The 23668-nt window shown below is 39.6% G+C and overlaps 1 protein-coding gene and 1 non-coding gene across 2 annotated transcripts; both read right to left on the reverse strand.

Annotated features, from left to right (window-relative positions):
* Positions 1 to 349: 349 nt before the first annotated feature.
* LOC115562970 (N-alpha-acetyltransferase 38, NatC auxiliary subunit) lies at positions 350 to 724 on the reverse strand. Its single transcript, XR_016196370.1, has one exon. It is a non-coding gene; the product is annotated as an N-alpha-acetyltransferase 38, NatC auxiliary subunit (transcript).
* An 18185-nt stretch (positions 725 to 18909) lies between these two features.
* LOC149091911 (uncharacterized) lies at positions 18910 to 20739 on the reverse strand. Its single transcript, XM_089258269.1, has one exon. It carries the CDS (start codon positions 20520 to 20522, stop codon positions 19254 to 19256), a length of 1269 nt encoding a protein of 422 aa, XP_089114395.1. The 5' UTR covers positions 20523 to 20739; the 3' UTR covers positions 18910 to 19253.
* Between the last annotated feature and the right edge of the window lie 2929 nt (positions 20740 to 23668).

Consider the following 23668-nt stretch of genomic DNA (forward strand, 5'->3'; position numbering starts at 1 on the left):
TACTCCGGCCTCCTTCAGACTGGCCCAAGAAATGCCTCGCCAAAAATGTCACATCGACAACAACAACAGCAACAATCAGAATGTAGCATCGTTCGATATTATGGCTGATGAACAATGATGGAACAATACGCTCAGAGTTGGAGCTGCCAGCGCTGAGGCATATGAATTGAAAGCAATTGATATATAGGTAAATCTGAGTGAGAGTCCTATAAGCTGAACTCAGTTGATTTGAAGATTTGAGAGTATTACAACAGTTATACACTGAAAGAAAAATATGAAATAAAACCATTTTATATTTAACTCCTTCCTCTAGAGAATTCATATTTAAGCAATTGATATTATGGTTGATCTAATCCAGTTTGCTGACAGTCTCTGACTCCGGCTCTGAGCTAACGGGCATATCCACGCAAAATGTCAGGATCTGATCGCCCGGCACCATGACATTGCCAAAGGCAATGGGCTCCTGATTGGGATGCACAAAAGTATCACATTTCGATATGATGAGGTTCTTGTCGTGGTCCGTGCAGCTGAAGATGCCCACCAGCACCAGCTTGTTCCTCAGTGTGATGCGCACCATGCGGCCGAGCCATTTCTTCAACTTTTCCCGGCCGGCCGACAGAACTCGATCGCCCGGCAGATGGGGAGCATTGGTGAAAATAATTGGCTTGAATTTCGATCTGTTTTCGGGTGCTGTGGACGAGTCCTCGACTTCCTTGGCAGACATGTTAAGTAGGTGAATTATTTGATATACTTTTAATCTTTTTCGATAACTTTCCTTTCGTTGACAAAACTAAATTTAGTTCAAGGCTAATTTGATGAGTGGACGAAACTGTAAATTTCATATTTGACATTGACAGTGATAATGAAAACAAAAACTGGCATTGATAATGATAATGACAATGCTCATATCAATTGGTATTGTTAATGGTAATTTCATGAAAATTGTAATAACTGCAATAGTTGATAATATTGATAATAATAATTATAATGATGATAGTGATAATTGTTAGAGTAATATTATTTATATCGACTCGATATCCATATGTAATTCCAGCCATTGGCCATTGGCTCGTTGGGATCTGCCTTTATGCTAATTCCTTGGCAAAGGCAACAGAGACTCTGGTCCGATCTGGCCTGCTCTCGGACTGAGCGCAGACGTGGATATCTGGGTCCGCCAATCTTCGCATTTGCCCAAAAGCTGCACACAATGCGAGGGGCGCAAAAAAAGTGTCGCCATCCTTTTGGGCTTGTAAAAGTCGCTCGATCGGCACATGCAACTGTTGCAGTTGCAACAACGACAACAACAACAACAACAACACGAATGCTTATACACGTTGTTGGCCTGTCCGTCCACTTCTGTCCGTCCTTTGATGACCACAACAAACTGAAAGCCGGCACAAGTTTGCAGTCGTCTGCGCAACAGTTCAAAGTTTTGAGGGCCCGCTGCCAATGCCAATCGGATCGCTGCGAATAAGGTAGCCAGAGCTGCAGCCACAGCCCCAGTCAGAGCCAGAGCCAGATCCACATTCACAGCCAAGTAGCCAAGTGAGTGGAACTTGGCCAGTTGCAATTGCTGCTGCCAGCGACGACGGCAACAGCAGCATCCCAGATCTGTGATCTCGAAAAAGTTGCCAGCTCGGCAGCAGCGGCTGCCACATCGAACAAAAGCATTCGGCACAGATCAAATTGGATTTACATTCGCGATAGCCCCGGCTGGCTGCAACGACTAACATATACGGCTTGTAACGCCTCTCTCTCTCTCTCTCTCTCTCTCTCTTTTAGCATGAGTGTTGCCTGTCTCAAGGAAAAGTTAGGCAAAATAAGCTGACATTATAGTTAAAAGTTATGGAATTTCATTCTTCATTCTACCTTTCACTCTTCAGTTGCTCTAAATTTCCATTATTCTTGTCTTTCAGCCGTTGATCAGCTCATATTTTAAAGGGTATTTCGGCGTCTGTTTCAATTCAATTTCACGTTTCAATTTCGCGCTGCTGCTGCCGTTGAATAAAAATGAAAACACAACAACAGCTCCCGACATTGGCGATCGATCGCATTTGATATATTTGCTCCTCGAGCTCTGTGGCTGTGGATGTGGCTCTGGTGGCGATGGCGATGGCGTCGTCTGAAGCTCAGGCCTCAGCATGCACTTTTTCGCCAGTTGCTTTGTTGTCCATCCGCCGTCGTTCGCTGCTGTTGTTGGTAGCTGCTGCAGTTGCAATTGCCGTTGCCGTTGCCGTTGCTGTTGCTGTTGCTGTTGCTGCAGTTGCTACACCTTCGCAGCCAGCCGCTGCTGCTGGCGATGCCAATCCTTGGGCTTTGGCTGTGGCTGGACGTAGTGTTTATGTCGTTTATGTGAAATATCAGCTGCTCATGTTGAGAATGTTTGCTGCCTTGTTGCGTCTGCCACATTTTGTTGCAGTTGTTGTTGCTGCTGCTGTTACTGTTGCTGTTGCTATTGCGATGTTGCTGCCGTGGTAGACGTTGTCGTTGGCGTTTGCTGCCTTGGCCTGCAGCACCAGCGATCGTTTTGTTTATGGCACTGGCAGCCATTGGTCAACCTGGCTGCTGCTTGAATTTCAAATCACATGCCGCATGTTTGTTACCCACACGCCAGTTGCCACTCGCCTGTTGCCACTCGTTGCGCGGCAATAAAGTAAATTATTGCAAAACGCTGGCGTTTATTTCCATGCATAGATTTGCACCACATTTCGGGCTTTTGCACTCAATAAAACTTTAAATAAATATCGAAGCAGCGCGCCTATCCGATCGCCCATCGAATTGATTGTGCTCCTTGTTAGGGTCAAGCGTTTGCATCGACTATGTGGGCAACGCATGTTGGAGCACCATCACACACACACACACACAGGCACACAAACACACACAGCATGATCTGCAGCAGAAGACGATTCGTATGATAGGAATAACAAAATAGTAATATGATAGGTAAGGGAATGACTGGAGGAAAACCTAAATATATTTTTGTTTTACAGGGTATAGATAAGTGTTTATTATGCATTTTTGTAATTAATATTATTTTCAATGTTACAGAAATAAGCAGCAGAGAGGAAATTTTTAGCTAACAGTGAGTTAACACAATTCATGTTTGCATACAAGGCATACTTGGAGAACGACTGCAAGCCGATCGCATTGAGGAACCCACGCAATCGGTTGCTCTCTGAGATTTTTCGCAGATTGGCAGTTTGCAGACTTGAGCAACGATCATTAGTTACTAATAATAATCACTTATTAATATAATAACTTATTATCAAGCTTTGCTCTTTCCAGAAGTACCAGGCGAACGGAAATGAGCAGCAGAGTGAAAAATCACACTTAACAGTGAATTAACATAACACTTTAAGCTCACTGTTAATTACCATAATAATAAAGGCTCAATGTAAAATAACAGTAGGTTAACATTACACTCTTATTGGTCTGTTAACTATAGTTTTTCACTCAACCAAATCCCGTATGTACAAATTATTTGGCTCTTGCTCCAAAGTCCTCATATATTTCAGCATGAATAGAATATTATTTACATACATATGTATATGTATGTATGCCCATTATTATTTTTGTATATTTGATGAATTCTTTTGCCGATTCTATTTTATAACAATTTCGTCTCGATTTATGAGTTGTTTTAATACGAACACAAATTGTGTCGTCGCATTTATTTTTGGCGATTATTTATGAGCGAGCGGTCCAGTCTGTCGGCTGTCCCACGGCGGCAATCGGATCCATTTAACGATGCCCAACGATGACGGCAATATCTGAGAGAGGCATGGCTGCTATCAGAGACATTTGTATGCCCATTGCTGAGTGCGAGCTGCAGTCGCTGTTGGTCTAGCTAATTGTCTTGGGCATTTCGTTTGCTAGGAACTAGCCTGGTCTAGCATGGCCTGCTATGGCCTGCCCTGGCCTGGTCTGGCCTACTCTGGCCTTTTGTTCTAATTTTGTAAAACGTCGCATAATGAAATGTTTTTCGCTCAATTTGAAAATGTTGCTCGCTATAAAACAAATATATGACAGGCACTGGCCATAAATATGCTTAGTTTCAGTATTCCATTTGCTCGGCCCAAAGAGCTGATTCAATGATGAAATTGTCGCCGGGCGACAAAACGTCGCGACCGACTGGCAGCCACAAAAAACAACAAAAAACAAAAAAATAAAGCCAAAATAAAATATAGATATAGAGATACGTATATAAATAGTGGGTGTTTTTATTTCTTCGATTGGCTTGATTGTGATTTACAGCAATTTTTATATTTATTCAAATTTCTTTATAGATATGTGTTTATATTAACACACTCACACTCACACACACGCTCTTGATATGCTGTCCCAAAGTGCTCAGCATTTTGGGGGCAGATGTGTTTATATTCGTTTTATTATGTAAAATGCCTTTCACGGCCCATCAGCCCAACTCATCAGCATTAAATTATGCAGCAATCAAACACCGAGCCGAGGCGACGCGACGAGCACCCAAATTCAAGCAGCTCTCTCTTATCTGCAGTGACTGCTGATAGATCTTGCTCAATCAGAGATCATCTCCTGCAGAGTTTGCTTCCCTCTCTCTCTCTCTCTCTCTCTCTCTCTCTCTCTCGTTTCTCGCGCTAATAAAGACATTTCGTATAATTTTATTTCTATTTATTCTTTTCTTGACTATTGCAAGCATCAGCAATTGCACTTCAGAGAAACAGCAGTGTTATGTGTTAACACTTGCACAGTGGTATGGAATTCAGAGTTAATGAATGAAATCGAAATTGAATTTAGGTCAATGAGAAAATCAAAGATTAATTTAATTATTTAAGATTTTTACAGTTGTAATTACCCTATTTTATTTTTATTTTAAGTTTAAATACTTATTTATTGTTTATTAAAATTATTTAATAATGTTTCCACACATGCAATTCAGATAATATATACTAAAAATATAATATAAAAATACTAAACAATACTAAATGCAGATAAAAGAATTACTGCTAAAATACAAACAATTAATTATTATATAACTTGTAATGTACATACATTTTATTTTCTATTTTAATATATGAATAATGAAATACAGTTAAACACATTTCTAATTAAAAATCAATTATTTTTATGCAATAATAATATTTTCATTCAACGTAAAAAATACTTTTTTTTTTCATTTTTTACAGACTGTATAAATTTACATATATATTTTTTAGCTCATTTTTCAATGGCACTCATTCCACTGTGATCTATCGCTCAACAAGCATTGAACTTGGATGGATGTGACGTCGCAGCGACTTTTAGCACAGTTCAACAAGGCAGCAGCTTGTTCTCATTTGTCTTGGCTGCTGCGAGCATTGTTTTGGGCCTCCACATAGAGAGAGGGCGAGAGGGAGGGGAAGAGCGAGAGTGGGGGATCGATGGGGCGTGGAGCAGTGGCATGTATTTGGGGCAGAGATACATGCAAATGCAGCCATCCGTCAGCTTTTAATATTTTCCATTTGTTTTTCACTTGTTATTTATTGGTTGGCTTTGCCTCAGTCCCTCTGCCACTGCCTCTGTCGCTGCCACTGCCTCTGGCTGTGGCTCAGGCAAAGTGTCAACTGGGCGACGGCGACAGTTCCTTCGGCTGCTGGATCTGGCTGACATCCACTTGTCATTGACTGCGGCAATTTGCATGTGTTGCAGTTGCGGCTGCGACTGGCAATGATGATGTTGCTGGCGATGATGATGATGTTGTTGATAATGATGTTGCTGATGGCTCCGCCTGCAACTTTATTTGCTGTGAATGCAAATTTTACGCAAAAATTTGTCGCTTGAATGCAATTAATAAAAAGTTGGCGCTGCTCCCCCTCCCTCCCCTCCCACTCCCTGCTGCATCCTGCTCTCATGTTGTTAATATTTTGTAAATTAATGCTCGATGCAAGAATGCGGACGTGCAGCACACAGGGCCAGCACGCTGCCCCTCTGTGGCAGGGCCAACAGTTTTTATTGAAGTATAACATTAAATTTGGCATCTCCACTTGCGCCTTGCGCCCGCTTCACACATAAAATATCCATATTTTATTTCCCTACTCACTTGGGCGTAGTAGCTGCGGCTCCTCTCAATTTTATTCCTTGCCCGGCGTCGTCTGCTCACGTCTGTCTGTCTGCTGCCTCTGACTGAGCAAATCAGAGTCAATTACACGAGCAAAACAAACATGAGGACAGCCCAGGCGCAATTTTTGACAGACGCCCATAAAAGTCTCTTTCATTTGTCTAAGAAAATATATTTCAATGAGAACTGCGAGAATAGTAAACTAGGGATTGTTTTAAGTAATTGAAGCTATAAAAAAATTCATTTTTCCTCTTACTTAGGATTGCTGCTAAAAGGGAGAAATAAGATGTTACTGTTTAGTAAGTATTGTTCTATAGTAATTGATATGTAAACCATATATATGAATATCTTTTTTTAAAGAAGAAATCAGATATTGTTTCAGTAAATATTTTATTTATCATTCTATATGCAAATCATAATTTTAATTATTTTTTTTATACCTTCATATATAACTAACTATTCAAAAATAATCTTTTTTTATTTAAATCTTGATATTCGATTTAAGTCAGAGAAATATTATTTAAAAATTTATTTATATGTATGTATAAAAAATAATTAAAATTATGATTGGCATATATTTGATAATGCATTTTTATCATTTTATATACAAATAATAATTTTAAATACTTTTTATACATATATAATTTTAAATAAATTTGTTAACCATATATTTTATACTTGAATATTTCTCAAATATAATACATTCAAACAACAACCATGCAAAATAATCGAAATTTTCATTTAGTGTTAAAAGTTAATCTGAATCATTTATCTAATGTCATCTAAAAATATGAAATAATAAATATTCGTGTATCTCATGCAGTCAAAAGTTTATTTATTAACAAAACAAAACCTAAACAGTTTAAAATTCAACTTGTGTGATCTATTATTAAGTTGCGCTGAGCTGTTTAAACAAAGTGCTCGCGCGTTAATCCTGCGCGGATCAGCGCTTTTATTTTCGCAAGAGATCCGCTGAAGACTCGGGATCTCGAGTGTGCGCCACAATGGCATGCGTCTATCGCCAGTGAAGCACATGTAAACTATGAGGCTGAATGACAGAGAACATGCCGAGCATTTTCCACATACACATGTTCGCATTCTATTTTCATTTGGAGGCAAATGCGAGGCTCTATATATACGCGTACAGTAAATACTCGTATTGTGCCAATTTAACATAATGATTTATTGGTTTATTTATTTTGTCAAATATTTTCTATTTGCTTAGCAAGCCAAAGAAGATCTTTCACAACGCGATCACGATCACAGTGCTGATAATGATCGTGACGATGATGATGATGATCAAGCTCAAGATGATTCTCGGTGAGCCACCCACGCGACATCAGCAAATCCGCTGTGTCAACAGCGAAATGTCTCCGAACTGTTCGATGGGGTCGTGGAGCCACTGACTGCTGCTGCTCTGCTGCACATTTGTCCAATTTACGAGTGCGAGGACAGAGTTATTGATGAGCACGGAGGGGGGCGAGTGGGCGGCGGCGGGGGGCGAACTAAGTGCATTTCTTGCCGCCTGACCAAAATGCGGAAATTCAAATGCGTGGGCCGACGACGACGACGACGACGAACGGCTCTGGGAATTGGGCAAAAAGATTGGCCAAGGGACGCGGGCAGCTGCGCAGATGCGTTGAGAGTTATGTTAATTGTTGGCACGTCAATTTGAATCACGACTTACACTTGTCTGGCCGGCACTCGCATGCGGCGATTATTTACGATTCATCGGGTGAAAATCGCAATTATCATTTTTTATTATGATTTAATGTGAGCGAACAAAAACCGAAACCCGAATATGAAAGAGTCCCAAAAAATGATGCGAAATGCCAGCCACTCATATATAGATATATATTAATTTATGCATACATATAAATTTATATATATGTATGTATGTACGTATAATTCTTTTCATGATATACATATTTAATTTTTATTAATTTTCACGTATCATCGGCAAATATTTTATGATGATGGAAGCGTTCTTTTCACTCTTGGTAATTGTTGTCGCTAAGAACAACAAGTTAATTAATTTGGCTAAATGATTTCTCTTAATGGCTACAACATGTTAAATGGGATTTTCGGCGCTTTTGTCAAAGATGAACAGATCTCATTGAACACACACACACACACAGCCTCGATAAATGACTAACAGAATGTAGGCAGTTGTGAAGGGAGAGAGGCAGGGAGGAAGAGACCCTCATCAAGAGTGGGCCATATAACTCATATAGACGGTATTTATTATATTAAATGGAATACATTTTCTTTCGGATTGCATACTCTGCTTGCTTAAGGTGCAAAGCAGTTCAAGAGGCTCATTAAGTTGGCTGCGGCAATCAATTTGCAGTTTGTTAAGTTGGCTGCGCCTGTCAGAAGAACTTGTTATTCGGATAGCTTCGTTTGTGCATACTTTATTTTAAAAGTGCAGCAGCAAATGTGAAAATCTTTATCTAATATGATAAAAACTTTATATTAATGTGAATTTCTTTGGAAAAATTTATTCAGCAAATTGACTATATCTCAGTACTGTCAGCTGTAGCTCTTAAATAAACAACGATCATTCATAAATTATTTCAATTAAATTATTTTTAATTTTCCTAAATAAATTTTTGTTTAATCAAATCTTCTATATATATTTTCTTTGCTTTAATAAATATTAATATGTTTTCATATATGTAAGTATATTATATATCAAATATATGTATACGTGATATAATTAAAGCCACAATAATTTCAGATTTTCTAAATACAGAACTCGCCGACATCAACCCTGAATATTTAATCGACTGTCTTTTATATACAGATATGATATTATATGTAGTCTGATAATGTGGATTGTCTCTCACTCAAGTCGAGCCATAAACCAAATGTCCACAGCAGAAACTGTCATATGCGAGTGGGCTTATTCAAAATGGCAAGGGTAGTCCCTGGTCGCTGTTGTCTGTCTCCCCCTCTCTCTCTCACTGTGTGATTCTGCTCCTGTCTCTCTCCCTCTCTCACTCTGTAGCTCGTAGCTGGTTTTTAGCAATTTTGCGCAAAACTGTCAAAATGACAACTGTCAAATATTTTCAGCTGCGAGCAAATGTTGAAACTCATTAAACAAAAACGGCCAAAGCGACTAAACAACAACAGCAACAACAACAGCAACAGCACGAGCAATAGCAACACCAACAACAGTGACAAAAGTTGGCTCTAATTAGAAATAAATCGAAAATGTTTTGCAGTCCGTTTATGTCAATGGTCACAATTCAGAAAGAGCTTTTCCTTTTCCATATCCAAGCGAATTTCGTTTTCGTTTTCGATTTTGGCTTTTTCCATTTTTCGCTCAACAATTTTCAAAATATCAACTGTCAAATTTTTACAGCCAACGTAACTCACATTTCTATGACAAGTGTGTGTGTGTGTGTGTGTGTGTGTGGGCTGTGGGTCTGTGTTTAACAATTTAGATTCAAATTTGCCGCAAAGCACATCGTGCTGACAATTTTTTGACACAGCTGAAAAATTTGCACAAATTTCGTCTCTTTTCTTTTCTTTTTTTTTGTACTCTAGTTGTTGTTGTTGTCTTTTGTTTTGAAAATAGCTGCAATTCGGGTTTGTCAACTGTTTGTCTACGGGCAAATCTCTGTGTGCATGTGTGTGCGAGTGGGCGTGGCAGTTGTACATAATTATAGCTGGCACTTCATTCAGCCCATCCAAAGCTACTTATGTGAGGGTTCGCCTGCCCGCTGACATGGCATAAAAAAAAACACACACACACACACACAGACAAACAAAAGACCATTTAGAGCACATGAGTTTGCAGGATTCTCTCACACTCGTTCAGCCGGGGAGTGTTGACAGCTCTGACATTTCATCTGTATTCAAAAATGTGTAAGCCCCGCTCTAAAAAAGTGTCCCACGGTATATTAAAATGTAAATAAATGTGGAGCGGGTGTCCGAGCTATTTGGGTATATTATTATGCACATGTGCTTAAATTCTTAAGCCGTGTCTGCTATAACTTTAAGTTTAGTTACTGTTAAGTGGATTCCCATCCACAACTGATTTGATGTGACTAGTTGTGTTTATTTAACGCTTGCTCCACGCGAATCAAAGTGCCAATGCCCCAAAGTTGCATTTCGGATGCGATTCGTAAGCAAAAGTCATAAAAATGAATTCTTAATGCCCAGACGGGACAACACACACACACAGAGAGAGAGAGAGAGAGGGAGACAGAAGCCACGATAGATAGATGGAATCGTGTGGGCAGCCAGGTCGACACGAAGATGGAGCTGGAGCTGGAGCTGAAAACTGAAGCTGTAGCTGGTTGGATGGACCAAACATCATTTCAAAATATCGTATCGTAAATTTTCAAGTTAACATCAAAATTGTGAAAATTATGTACAATTCCCAGCAACAGCAGCAACGAGGGCACAGCCGAACATTCATAACCAAATTTATTGCAAATAAGAAAAATGTCCGCCACCCAGGACGGACACACACACACAAAGAGAGAGAGAGAGAGGGAGTATAGTAGTGAGAGTGAGAGATAGACGGGACAACAAATGGTGGCAAGGATAAGGCACAGCGCACAGGACATTGGCGAGCTAAGGACGTGGACATGGCAACTGGCGACTGGCGCAGTCAAAGCGGAGTCATGTGTTCCACAACAACAACAAGGATGAGTATTTTGTGGCTTCTGCTTTGCCTCAGCTTCGGCTTCTGCTTCGTGGTCAGCAAAATTGTTTGGAAAAATAGATGAAAAGCAGAGCATAAAAAACATAAATTGGAGCAGAAAAAAAAGAGAAGACTAACAACAAGAGCCGGAGGAAAGCTGACTAAAAAAATAAAAAGCGAATGATGAAAGACAAACATGCGCCACAAGGATATTGGACAAGTGGACGGACACAGGACACAGGACACAGGGCGAGCTACATACTTTTGTGGGTGTCGTCGACACAAACTTTTACACAACTAGCAACTAGCTGGAGCGAGAGAGGGAGAGGGAGAGGGTGAGAGAGTGAGACGGAACAGTTGATTTCCATCAAAACAAACAACGCAACCAACACTTGACGTACGAAACGATATGACGAGAGGGGAGCAGATGAGAGGAGAGGAAAGGAGAGGGGACGCAGCTACCCAGGCAAATGATATTCTGGTTGGCTGTCCCAAGCTCTGAATGTGTGGTAAGGAAATTTTGTATCCCCAAAAAAATAAAATACTAAACAAAAGGGGTGTGACCAAGCGAAATCGTGCATTATATAAAGAATGGGGCTACGGGACTCTTATAGAAATCTCACAAAAGTTGATTTGTCAAATATCAAAATCTAAGAATAATTTATTTATATATTTAGAATATAGTTTAGTTTGGAATATGCATATTAAATTATTCCACTATGCATACAAATGCATGACGTTAAGATATATACATATGTCTAAACATTGTTGTTTTATAAAAATGTCCAAACTTTGGTTAAGAAAAATCTCAATTAATAACAATTAATTCCATACAAAAATAGTTGCTATATTAATAACTAAAGTAATTTAAAAATAAATACAAAAATTAATTTTAAATTATATTATAAAATATTCAATACATTTTGGAAGAAGCTCTTGCTTGATGGCCCCAGAGTAGAATACGGATTGATTTTGTCAAACGTTTTGATAACCTAAAATACATATGTTACGTAATTATATTTTATGACCTTGATCTGAATCAAACAATCAAAATGTAGTATATAAAAATCTTATTAAAATAAAAAATATTAAAAATTTATTGAATTCATTTAATATATAGTAAATATATATCTAATAAAATCTCACTAACTGAAAGGTTGTCAGCATGTTAATAATATATATAAAATATTTTAGATTAAATTTTATGTTATTTATATTCAATTTATTTGTTATTTAAATTATTATTTTTTTTTTTTAATTACATAGAAAGCTGCAGAACATTCTATTGTATTACATTTATTAAAATGAACTTCCAATAAAAGTCTAGCCGAGCAAAAATTTGATTCAAGGTCAACTAATTGAACTACCTTAAAGCCTTTGCCTGCCATTCAAGCCTTCCCTTTGGCTTTGCTTAGGCCATAAACTGATTTCGGCTTGTTCGACTACACTGGAATCTTGGATTACTTTCCGCTTGGGTCACATCTAACAAGCACTGGATAGATCCAAACATGTTTGCCTTCTTATTCATGTAATGCCAACGAAATTGACGAAATGTCCTTGTTTTTTATGTTTTGTTGTTGCTGTTGTTGTTGTTATTGTTGTTACAGTAGTAGTTCTTGTTGTTGCTGTAGTTGTATTGGCTGCAGTCAATTTTCTTTGTGTTTTCATTTTTGGCTTTTCTGTAATTTGTGTTATTTGGCCATAAAGTTGATGGCTGGCTCGTTTGTTTGACATTCCGCAGGACATGGCTCGAGCCCAAATGGACAGGATACACAAGGACGCAGACGAAGCAGAAGACGATGATGTGGAAGAAGAAGAAGCAGTCGAGCAGCAGCGGCTGTGGCATATTTTATTTTTCCTAATGATAGCGCACAAAATGTCTCCAAGGACCAAAGCAGAGGAATAGCCAAAAGCAGTGGATGGCCAGGGGACGGAAGAGGTGGAAAAGGCAACAGAAGTGGAAGCCAAAGTGGAAAAGCGCACATAAAATGTCAAATTTATGTTTGGCTTTCCTTTGTTTTTACTCAAATCGTACATAGATTATACAGAATTATGACGAGCGCGTGTCTATCCATCGAGCAGGACAATGGCCAGGATACGCATCGAGGGGTTGGACCGACAGTCGGCGCTGCCGTCGCCTGCCGTTGTCCTTATCGCCGTCCGACGTCCTGTGCAAATAGTTTTCATAAATTAATTTTATTTCGTTTGTGGAGCCATCAGGACTTTCTGGCTCTGGCTCTGGCTCGAGCTCCAGTCTAGCTCTCGCTCGCACTCTCAGTCTCGGTATCGGTAACGGTCTCGGTCTCGGTCTCGGGGCTTGGGCATTGGGTTCGTCGACCAATTTTCCCCGAACTGTTTCATATTTCTTTCCTAATTGTGCGACATTTTCGTTCGTCTCTTTGGAAATTGACGTAAATTAGAGCACTTTGCGTCGATTTGCGACGATTTGTTCGACAAAAGCGACTATCGGAAATTCATAAATATTTATGTATACGACCAGATGAGTATATGGTTTATGCGCAGTGCATATATACATATGTATATATGTATGTATATGTGCATAACTATGTAGAGTACTGCGGGTATCTGCACAAGTAGATATACATTTGTATGCATGTATGTGTGTACTACAGACATGCAATATATTAGAGTACTTGGAAGTATAGAGGACGACATTATCATTAGCTAAGCGCATGTCCTCAAATCATATCATATTATCATATTCAATGAATGTATTCGTGCAAAACATGAGATATGTTCAAGGATGCTCTGATAGGGAGTGTCTGATACCCTGAGTAATCAATAAGACTTTAAACAACTTTAAAAATATATAGTCAATCGACATTCGTACAAATTATTGCCAGCTCTATGTTTGCTAGGGATTTACTTGTAGTCTTGGGTTATTCGCGAGTCGATTCAGCAGTTCCGCATTGGCAACTGTTGCTGTCAGTCACGATTTGGAGGCAGACTGCTCTGGCAGTCGAATGTAATGCACCCCACCCTGAGGGCAATCGCGCCTTCCTGCGAGTGTCCAAAAATACCAGGGCTCTGCACCAATTATGAATAGAACAATTAATCTCTAATTATGGCTGAACATCTGTCATGCGAATTATTAGCGCAAATGAAATGAAATGAAATGCAAATCAACATGAAACGCCATGAAATGCCAGCGTCCCTCCGCCCCAGCGCCCCGTTGCTCAGCCGATCCTCAGAGGAGAATCGTGCTGACGACCTCACAGATCAGCTCACATGCGTCCCGAAGCAGTTGCCAGCTCTCGCTGATCGGATTATGACAAGCAGCGACAGCTCCTCCCGATCTCGGCGCATTTGCAGACAATGTTGACGACGCCAACAGATGCATTTAGTCAAAGAGTGGAGAGTGGAGGGCGACGGGTGGAGACTGCCGTCTAGCGAGCAGAGAGTAAAGCGTGGCGACACGTTGATTGCCGCCTGATCGTCGCTTGATTTGGATTAAGCGAAAATTCATTAGATCATTTGAGCGGTCGCTCTGTGAGGCGCACAACCGTAGTGAGCACTGCGGCGACTGCTTACCATGGCTAAGTATGCCAATTAGTTTATATTAGCGCCACATTGCGACTCAGCCAGCAGCAACTCGTCGAACGATTAACGTCAGGAAGTCCTCGTCTAATGTGTGCTCTCCGCTCTCCGTTTCCCGTTTCCCGTTTCCCACCAACTCAAATGAAGATCGCATTGTAAGCTCATTAGCCAGCTGACAAGTACATGACAAAAATAATGAGATAGAGAGCAATATAATAACATATCCGCATTATCGTGAATCGCCATGCAGTTTGGCATTGCGATGGGTTGCGATTGAGTGGAGTTGAGATGGCTTACTCTCTGACTGAACTACTTGATGAATGAACTGGCAACTGTGATGGGTGGATGGGTAAGAGAGTGAGTTGAAGTATTCAAGAATTTATATAAAATTAAGTTATGCAGTCTTCTCGGCATTGTGTAAATAATTTATACAGAATTTAATGTGAATTGATATTCATCTTGATATTATAATGGATCTCTCATATTAATATATTTTTACATAATATTCCATAAAATAATTCCACTATTCATTAAACTCTATTAATAAAACTAAGCTTATATAAAATCTGCTAAATATATTTCAATATTCATATTTTATTTGCAATCTGTTATAATATAAACAATAATGTAATATAAAATGATTTTTATTATAATGAATTCTATTAAATTAAATATATTAAATATAATATAATATGATTTTTATTATAATTAATTCTATTAAAATTAAGACTCGAATGAATCCACATTTCAATTATAAAACTCAATTCGAATTACAATATCAAAGAACTTTGCTGAATTGGCAACAAAATAATTTCAGCTAAATTGAGCTCGTGCAAGATAAACCGTTAGCTGGGCGAATGGACATGCAAATGGCTCAATGTAAATGCAAGTGTGGATGACCATGAATAACCAGGAAAAGGAAAAAGCAAGGCAAGAGCAACTTCTGCAGAAGGTCAGACCGTAGGTGGAAGGGAAGGGGAGGGTAGGGGAGGGGCGCTGGAGTCCAGCAGCAGCTGCCAACACGTAGACAAACAAAAGTGCAGAGCCGAGCCGAGCTTGGCGAGTGATCAAAGCGGACAAGTGAAGTCCATTAAAACACTAACGTCGCGTCAAGGACCGAATGATGGATGTGCCTAAGGCGAAGTGCTGAAAATTCAGCGCCAACTGCAGGCGCAAATCAACCAAAAAAACAGGAGACAAAGTGGAGCTGACTGATGGACCTGATGCTGCTCCTGCTGCTCCTGCTGTTCCTGCTACTCCTGCTGCTGCTGCTGCTGTGTGTCCTGCGATAACTGAGTTGTGCAACGCGGCGTATGTGTAACGTGCTGTGGATGGGTCTGAATACCAATCAGAGAAACAATTGCAAGTGGAGCGAGCTCTGGCAGCAGGATGTGCTGGCAATTTAAGTCAGACAGTCACTCACATGCGCTGCTGCTGCTGCTGCTCCTGCTGCTGCTGGATAAACAGTTTTGCCTGCGGGGCGTGCCAAACGCCTCCGAACGGCACTGGCCAATTGGCCTGGATGTGGTGCAAGTGGTGCAAGTGGATGTGCGACCTCTGCAGCGCTCATGAAGTCATTCACTCAATTTATCGTTTGATGAATGTTCTGGCAGATAGCCGTGCTCATGCATTGGCCAACAACAACAACAACAACAACAACAGCAACAGCAGCAGCAGCAGCTGGCTGCCTACAGGGTGTTGATGCCATCACACACACACACACGCACAACACATTTAATGGCCATTTGAGCAGTTGATAAACGTTTCGCTCGTTTGCGTTGATGAAATGTTGTCGTTGTCGTTGTTGTCCTGTTGTCTACCCCTCTCTCTCACTCTTACTCTGTCTCTCTTTGGTGTGTGTGCTTTGGCCCTTGTTGCATTGCTTATTTATGCCACATGGAGCATATGGAGCACAGTGCCAGTGGCATCCTCTTTTTTGGTCATGCGTTTAGTTTTTGCCGCTTATTTCTAATTGTTTTTGTTTAGCTTTTTGATTTATGACTGCAAATGCTTTGTCCTTCAGCTCTTGCTCTCTCTCTCTCTCTCTCTCTCTCTCTGTGTGTGTCTGTCTCTGTCTCTATATTTCTCTCTTGATGACAATGACACTATTATGATGTCAGACACTGACAGACGACATAGTCCGTTCCACAGCTCTTGGCCGACATTCCCAATGATGCAGTCGCTCGTTGCCTTTTTGGCTCGACTTGATGGATGCGTCCAAGCGCGAATGCAGACGAAAGAGCTGCGAATACGAGTCCAAGTATTGACGGATTGTTGAAGGCTGTGCGAGGAATAGATTATTGATTTGTTGGAATAGTAATAGAATTTGAATATGTATTTGGAGAGCGGTCTTGATTATTATTGAATTAATATTTTATATGCATTAAAAATTAAATGAAATAAAATTATATCCTAAATAAAACTAACAAGATAAAATAATAAAGTATTTTTAATTATATATAATATAATATTAAATAGAAAAAAAATTTATATACATATATAATATTCATTTATATATATTCAGTCATAAAATAATTATATTTAGATAATCATAAATTAATATCATGAATTTTATGGATATACTATAAACTTTTACTTGCTGACTAGAGCTATAAAATTTTGTATATGTATATACATATATACACACTCCACGAATCTTCACTGTAACGAAGAACAACAAATGGCATTTCATGTAAGTGCCAATTAATCAAAGCACAAAAGCATTGAAACAAAAATATATATATATATATATTTATATACAAATATGTATAAAAAATATATTATTAAAACAAAAAGTAAATAAAAATTCACAATATGAAATATGTATATATTTTATGACAAATTTTAATAAAAAATATTCAACTAACAAAAATCTTGCTGAAAAACTGGCACTGGCTTAATACACTGCAAGAAATATACGTATATGTACTGCGTATTTTTGATGGAATTATAAGTAGATCAAAGAGAATGTTTTGATATATGTGTAATAAAATAAATATACTATATAGAATTTATATTGTATATATGTATAAGTTTTGTGCGCTTAACATATCGCTTAGATATATTATTATACTTCACAACAAAAGAGTATCTATCAGCCAGCATATGCAGTGTATAGAGTCGAGTGAAATGCTTTTGTTGTTCTTTTTTTTTTAATTCGTATTACAAATGCATTTGCAATGCGCTAATAAAACTAAATGGAAGACTACACGCAAATTACACAGTTTAGAGAGCTTTCTGAATACAAATAAAAAATATCGCTCTATACAAGTTTGAGAGAGAGAGAGAGAGAGAGAGAGAGAGCATAATACTAATAATTCGCTTTTATTGAGTGTTTCTGATGCAATAAAAAGCATTTCTCTTTGGTGGGCCATAAAAGAAATACCCTGTTAACATAGAATGCTTAAAATTGGGTATATTCACTTCAAAATAAATTCAATAAGATGAATTTGAGAAGAAACCTAAATTTGCTTAACTAATGTAATTATTGACTGATTGAGGGTCGAACTAAAATTCAGTGAGAAGCTGGTTGAGAATATTTCTATTTCTTTAATTTTTTTTATGACAATTTTCACGGTTTTAGATAAATATTTTGTATATATTTTCTACAGTATTTTATTTCATACCTTAAGAAGGGTATCTTGTAGTCGATCATTGAGCCCTTTAGTCCATTCTTACTCATTTCATTGAGCAGTGCAGTCGAGAACTTAGCGTTGCATCAACAGAAAGGAAATGCAGCCCTAAACGGCTTGTGGATTTGATTTCTAGCAGTGGTGGTGCAGTGATACGGTGGTGCTGTGGTGCGGCGCGACGCCTTGCCGCGGATCTATTAAAGCAACTTAACGAGCCAACAAATTACCACACGTCATAAAGCAAATCACAAAAATATGTTTTAAGAGGCGCAGCGCTGGGGCCTCGATGGGCGAGCGAAGGCTAAAAATAAATGCGAGTCGGAATGGAGCTCGATGGATGAATGCCTTTCGCTGTGGCTCCATCGGCGTTATGATTTAGGGGGGCAGCTGCGCTGGCAGCTTTACCTGGATTTTCCATGCCAATTTATGCCTGCCGCCAAGATTCGAGCTCAAGCGATGCGTTTGGCTAAACAGAGAACTGAAATAGTTCCGAGCATTGTCAGCATTATTCATTATGAAATACGATATGTGATATACGATATACAATATACGATATACGATAAAAAGTATGTACGATAGACAATTATAAATGCCGAATGAATGATTTATATATTTACGATAAACTATTTACGATATTCGAAATATTTAAATATATGGTATATGATAGGTGAAAAACGATGTATGATATATGTTGAAGAATGGTGGTTGAATGATGTACCATAAAGCATTTACGATATACAAAATTCGATGTATGACGCTTGTTGTTTAGATTCAAATTTACGATATACGATAAAAGCGATTCATAATACACGATTGATATTGCAGAGTGTAATACATAATTCAATGATCGTATTGGGCGTATTCTATAGAAATACATGAAAATAAATTATATGTGGAATACGATATACGATATATATTTTCACTTTCTAAATTGGCATGACAATTCTATAGATGTTTATAAATTATAAGAAGACTCTTAAATTGTGAAATACTGAAAAGATTTCCACTTAGATTTATTTGTGGAGATCTGCATTAAACTGTAGATGATATTTACATTGAGGAAATGGAAGAATAGATGGAATGCAAGGAAGAGTACAGACAGTTTCAAACTGCTCTTTATGGAAGAGGTAGGTCGTAAGTCTGCTGCTTGAATTGGATTGCATTTAAGGAGAGATTTACGCTTTAGATCAAGGAGAGACCGTGTGTTGTGGGTCTACAAGATACGGTCTCTCCTTGACCTACAATCCAATTCATGTATCAGAGCTACGCCTTTGAGAGCTATTCACAGATTTCGATTCATTTGGTCGATAGGATTGAAATACTGGTCAGCTCCCTACTTTGCCTTTGGTTTCCTTTTGCGTTTACGCGAACAACTTAAGTTGTCTGGGCTCACGGTGACTATAGAGTGTATCGATGCTCTCTTGCGCGCCTCTCGCAGGAGCCTCTCGACGCTTCGCCGTCTGTAGCGGTGTACGTTCTTGCTGTTGACCACGCAGCCATCTTGATTCATGCGCAGCGAGGCGGGATGGCGACGCAAGTAGGTCTGCCGCTCGTTGGGATTGAAGGGTTTGTGCATCAGCACGGGAATCTGTTCACCAAGGTACATGTGATCGGCCCATTTTTGTTTACGTTTCTCAGTGGGAACACCGTCCTGATGCACGGAGAGCTTCTTGTGGACCTTGGGCACCTCGTATTTGGTCAGGTTATGGAATCGCTTTTGCGCGGGGAGGGCGGCGTCCAGGTCGGTCTTCTCCAGGAACTGTGCCAGATCCACTTCGGTGCCCCTCACGCGGTTTATGTGGCTTATCAGTTGTCTCAGGTGCACGCTCGATGGCTGCGGCTCGACGGGAGCGGTCGCGAAGGGCGCGTTCCTATAGTCCAAGGGGCTCGAGGCGTAGATGTGAGTCAGAAGCCTCTTTGGAGCGTAGATCTGGAGCTTCTCGTCCAATTGAGGTTTCTGAGCGTAGATCTGTTGCTTCTCGTCCCGTAGTTGCTTGACTCTGGTACTCCGAGTGCTCGTGGGCTTCTTGGCGTTCGGAGGTTCGTCAACGCCTTCCCTCACCACCATTTGCAGGACCCTCAGCACTTCGACCAGCGTACCCGGACCGAAGGGATTCCGGACGTTGCCCTCGTCATCGAAGACGCTGGCGTACAGGGTGCAGGGGTCGCCCTTGCAGAGCGGCACGCGGCAGTCGAAGCAGGTGGAGCGCGGCTTCAGCATCCGCGAGAAGTTCTGCATGGTCAGTGTGTAGAGGAAGTCGGCGACCCGGTCGACGGGCAGCTCGAGTGTCTGGCTCAGGGCCACGAGGTTCTGCCGGTTCGTGCCGTACCAGTACTCCTCGGGCGAGGCGCTTCGGCAGTCGCAGTCCTTCCCGTCCGCCAGGTGCACTCGATACCTCCTGAGCCATTCAATCCGCTCCGGCACCGGCTTCCTCTCCCCGCTGCCCACACAGGCCCGCGTCCCGTCCGCCCCGGCGTAGCCAGCGCGGCACACACAGCTGCCACACGCTGCGGAGAATCTCTGGAATCGCTTGCCAAGGTCCGAGTCGCTTGCCCACGGACTCCTCGCGTAGCATCCGCATTTGCCCCTTAAACAGCTCATTTCGTTGAGAATTCGTACAGCTCTATTGCAACCGATTAATCGTTCATTTCACGTTGCGCTAAATAGAAATAGTAGGGCTGTTCCCAGGCAGAATAGTGAAACTGCTTATGACTGTAAATTCAATAGGTCTCGATAACGGTAATCATATTTTGGAATTTTATAAATAAGTCGGGGTGTATTCCACAAGTCAATAAATTTACAGTTATTTCAAAGTTGTAACATGGATATTCCCTGTACTATTTTATAATATATCGTAATTAAATTTGAGCTAAAGCTTATCGATAATCTTGGTAAATACATACATATAATTTTTATATTTGACATAAAAAAAAAAAAAAGATTGCTGGTGCTAATAATGAAATTTCAATTTGATCTTTAAATATTTTAATTTTGTTTTGTAAGTTCTCATATCCAACAGTAAATGTAAAAAATATATTTTAAACAAAGTCGATATCGATTACTCTATCTGTATATCAATATTCAATGTATTCAATTAGAGTCGGGGCACATCTCGAATGACGATTGGAAAATGTCAAAGAGAAAAATGCAAAAAAAAAAGCTTTATAAAACATGTCAACCTTTCGTGTGTGTATTTCATTGCGTATGTGTGTGCGTGTTTACAGTAGCTACAGCAACAACAATTAACGCACACAGCACGACTAAGCAGGGAAGGCAGGCAAAATCAAAAGAAATGAAAAAAACAGTACAACAAAAACAAGAAACGTGACATGCCGCACAGCTAGCCCAGCTCATTGGGTGCACGAGCGAGATGGCACGAGGCGCTGCTCAGACAAGTGTGAGCAGTGTATCAACAGCTAAACAGGGGAAATCAAAACAAAACTAAAACAGAACACATAGAGAGAGCGCAAATGTCTGCTAGCAGGGGTAATGCGCTGGGGAAATGCGAAACGCGCTGGCAATGGAACAGCGCAGCGTCTGCAAAAGGGGAAATAAAGAGCGCGAGAGAGCACAAACCAATTGGCAACTGTTCGTCGCGCTCTCGTGCTCAGCGTAACGCTGAAACTGTGCTCACGACGAGAGCGAGAGAGTTTGTTATTGTTGTCGCTCTGTTGAGCGCTCCTATACAAACAAACGGGAACTCAGACATGGACTAGCACGTGTATGGGTGCAGGAGGTCGCTGCATGTGCAAGCTTTTGCCGGCAAACAGCTAAGCAGCGACGCCAGCTGCTGCAGCGACAGCAGCAGTGACTGCGACCTCCCCATTGCCCTAATCACTGTTTAAATCAAATCCCTTTGACTTGCAGCCGTTAGAATGTGAGATTTCAACCAATGTGACGCAATAAAAGAGAAAAATCATTGTTATTATTTCTGTATCTGTATCTTTATTTACTTGTATAAAATATTAATATGCTTAATAATTGCTTTCAATGAGTTTGATGATTGATTAATATTATACAATTATTATTTTTTTTTGTTTTCATAAAAAATATGTAAAAGAAATTTTGGTCAAATATAATATAATAAAAATTTCTTTCTTTCTGCATTGATTTACATCAAAATGATGTACCATGAAAAAAATTAAATGGAAATATATACATAGTGACATACATACATATATTGAATGATATACATATAAACAAATTTTATATTTAAAATATAGTACATCCATTCGCAAAAATTCAATAAGAAATCATTAAAGATATGCAGTTTTGTTTCATATATATACAATTTTAGAATCCTAAAAATCATTAATATACTATTCAAGTTTATAAGTGTAGGGTATCTCTGGATCGCTCATTGTTCAACATTTGATCACACGATTGCCTGATTGCCTGAATCGATAATTGCTTAGCACATGAATCGATAGATCACAGCTAATTATCGAATCGCTCATTGGATTTTATCAGCTAAGCAAAGGAAATCGTCTTTGATCTGAGCCGAAAACTGGGCCAAAAATTATGATTCACGCATGCTTAACACATATATACATATGTATATCTATGTATGTATATGTGTACGTACTATCTGTATATATCGCAATAACTGATCCATCAGTTCGCACTCGAGTTCAATCGAGTCGCAAGTTCAAAGGCCGCCGCCGCCGCTACCGCCAAATAAACAAATACATGGAAACTACATACATAATTCAATTAGATAATATCAATTATAATTAGAGGGCATCAACAGGTTCGTCAACAATAACAACAACAACAACAACAACAGCATCAGCATTGCAGACCCCCGTTTGAAGTCACGGATACATTGCATTCGCTTTCGCCTTCCCCTTCCCCTTCGTCTTTAATCTTTAATCTTTTGGGTGCCTCTTGATGGCCTCCCTCAATTGGCTGCCTTGATGGATACTTCCGCTGTCGGCAGCTTTGTTTGGCTGTGTGGGTGGCAACCACTTTGTGGCGCCTCGCCTGTGGCACACACCTGAGCATCTCTGGGCCCAGTCGAAAGAGAAGCATATATATTTATAACTGTAATTTTTAATATTTTATTGCTTCGATCTCACTTTGAACTTGTTCCATTTGATCAAATTTATAGACAGCCAAATTTCGATATTGTAAATAGAGCACGATTTGTGGAACGGAAAGGGAGCTTTTGATCTTGCCGCCAGCTCGATTTGATTTCCATTTCAATTTTGATTAGATTCCAAAAGAAAAGGAAAAACGCATTGTTTAATCACTTTTTAAGCAGTTGCTGCGGCTAAATATAGATCAAGTGCTTAATGGAGTTGACGCAATTAGGAATCGGGATTCACCTCGAAATATTTGCTGTTTAAATGAATATAAAATAGTTACTTTAACCTAATTAAAATATAGATAATATTCATCTATAAAAAAACGCTTGTTATTCGAATTCAAGTTAAGTTTGACTAATATTAATGAAATTGGAATCCGAATCTTAAATGGTATGTAGCAAACAGAAGGAGGCGTGGCAGACAGCACAAAGTGTATACAATCTTATTTAGGACGACGAGCTGAGTGGTTTTTATTGCTCTACCTGTTAACATACTGTTAACCAGCATTTTTCAGTATGCTGCTGACTAACATTGCCTGGTACCTCCAAAACTTAGAGACATATTGCTGAAGTACAGAAATGAACTGTAGAGTGGGCACATTATAGTTAACAGGATAGTAGCCGTGCTCTGTAAACATACTGTTATTAGACAGTTATGTTA

This window comes from Drosophila navojoa, chromosome 3 (assembly GCF_054131105.1).
Source record: "Drosophila navojoa isolate 15081-1374.11 chromosome 3, UAZ_NAV_1.0, whole genome shotgun sequence".
In the NCBI taxonomy this organism is placed as follows: domain Eukaryota; kingdom Metazoa; phylum Arthropoda; class Insecta; order Diptera; family Drosophilidae; genus Drosophila; species Drosophila navojoa.

What these genes read in the sequence shown, in the direction of transcription:
- LOC149091911 (XM_089258269.1), bottom strand. Translation starts at nt 20,522, where the DNA reads ATGAGCTGTTTAAGGGGCAAATGCGGATGCTACGCGAGGAGTCCGTGG.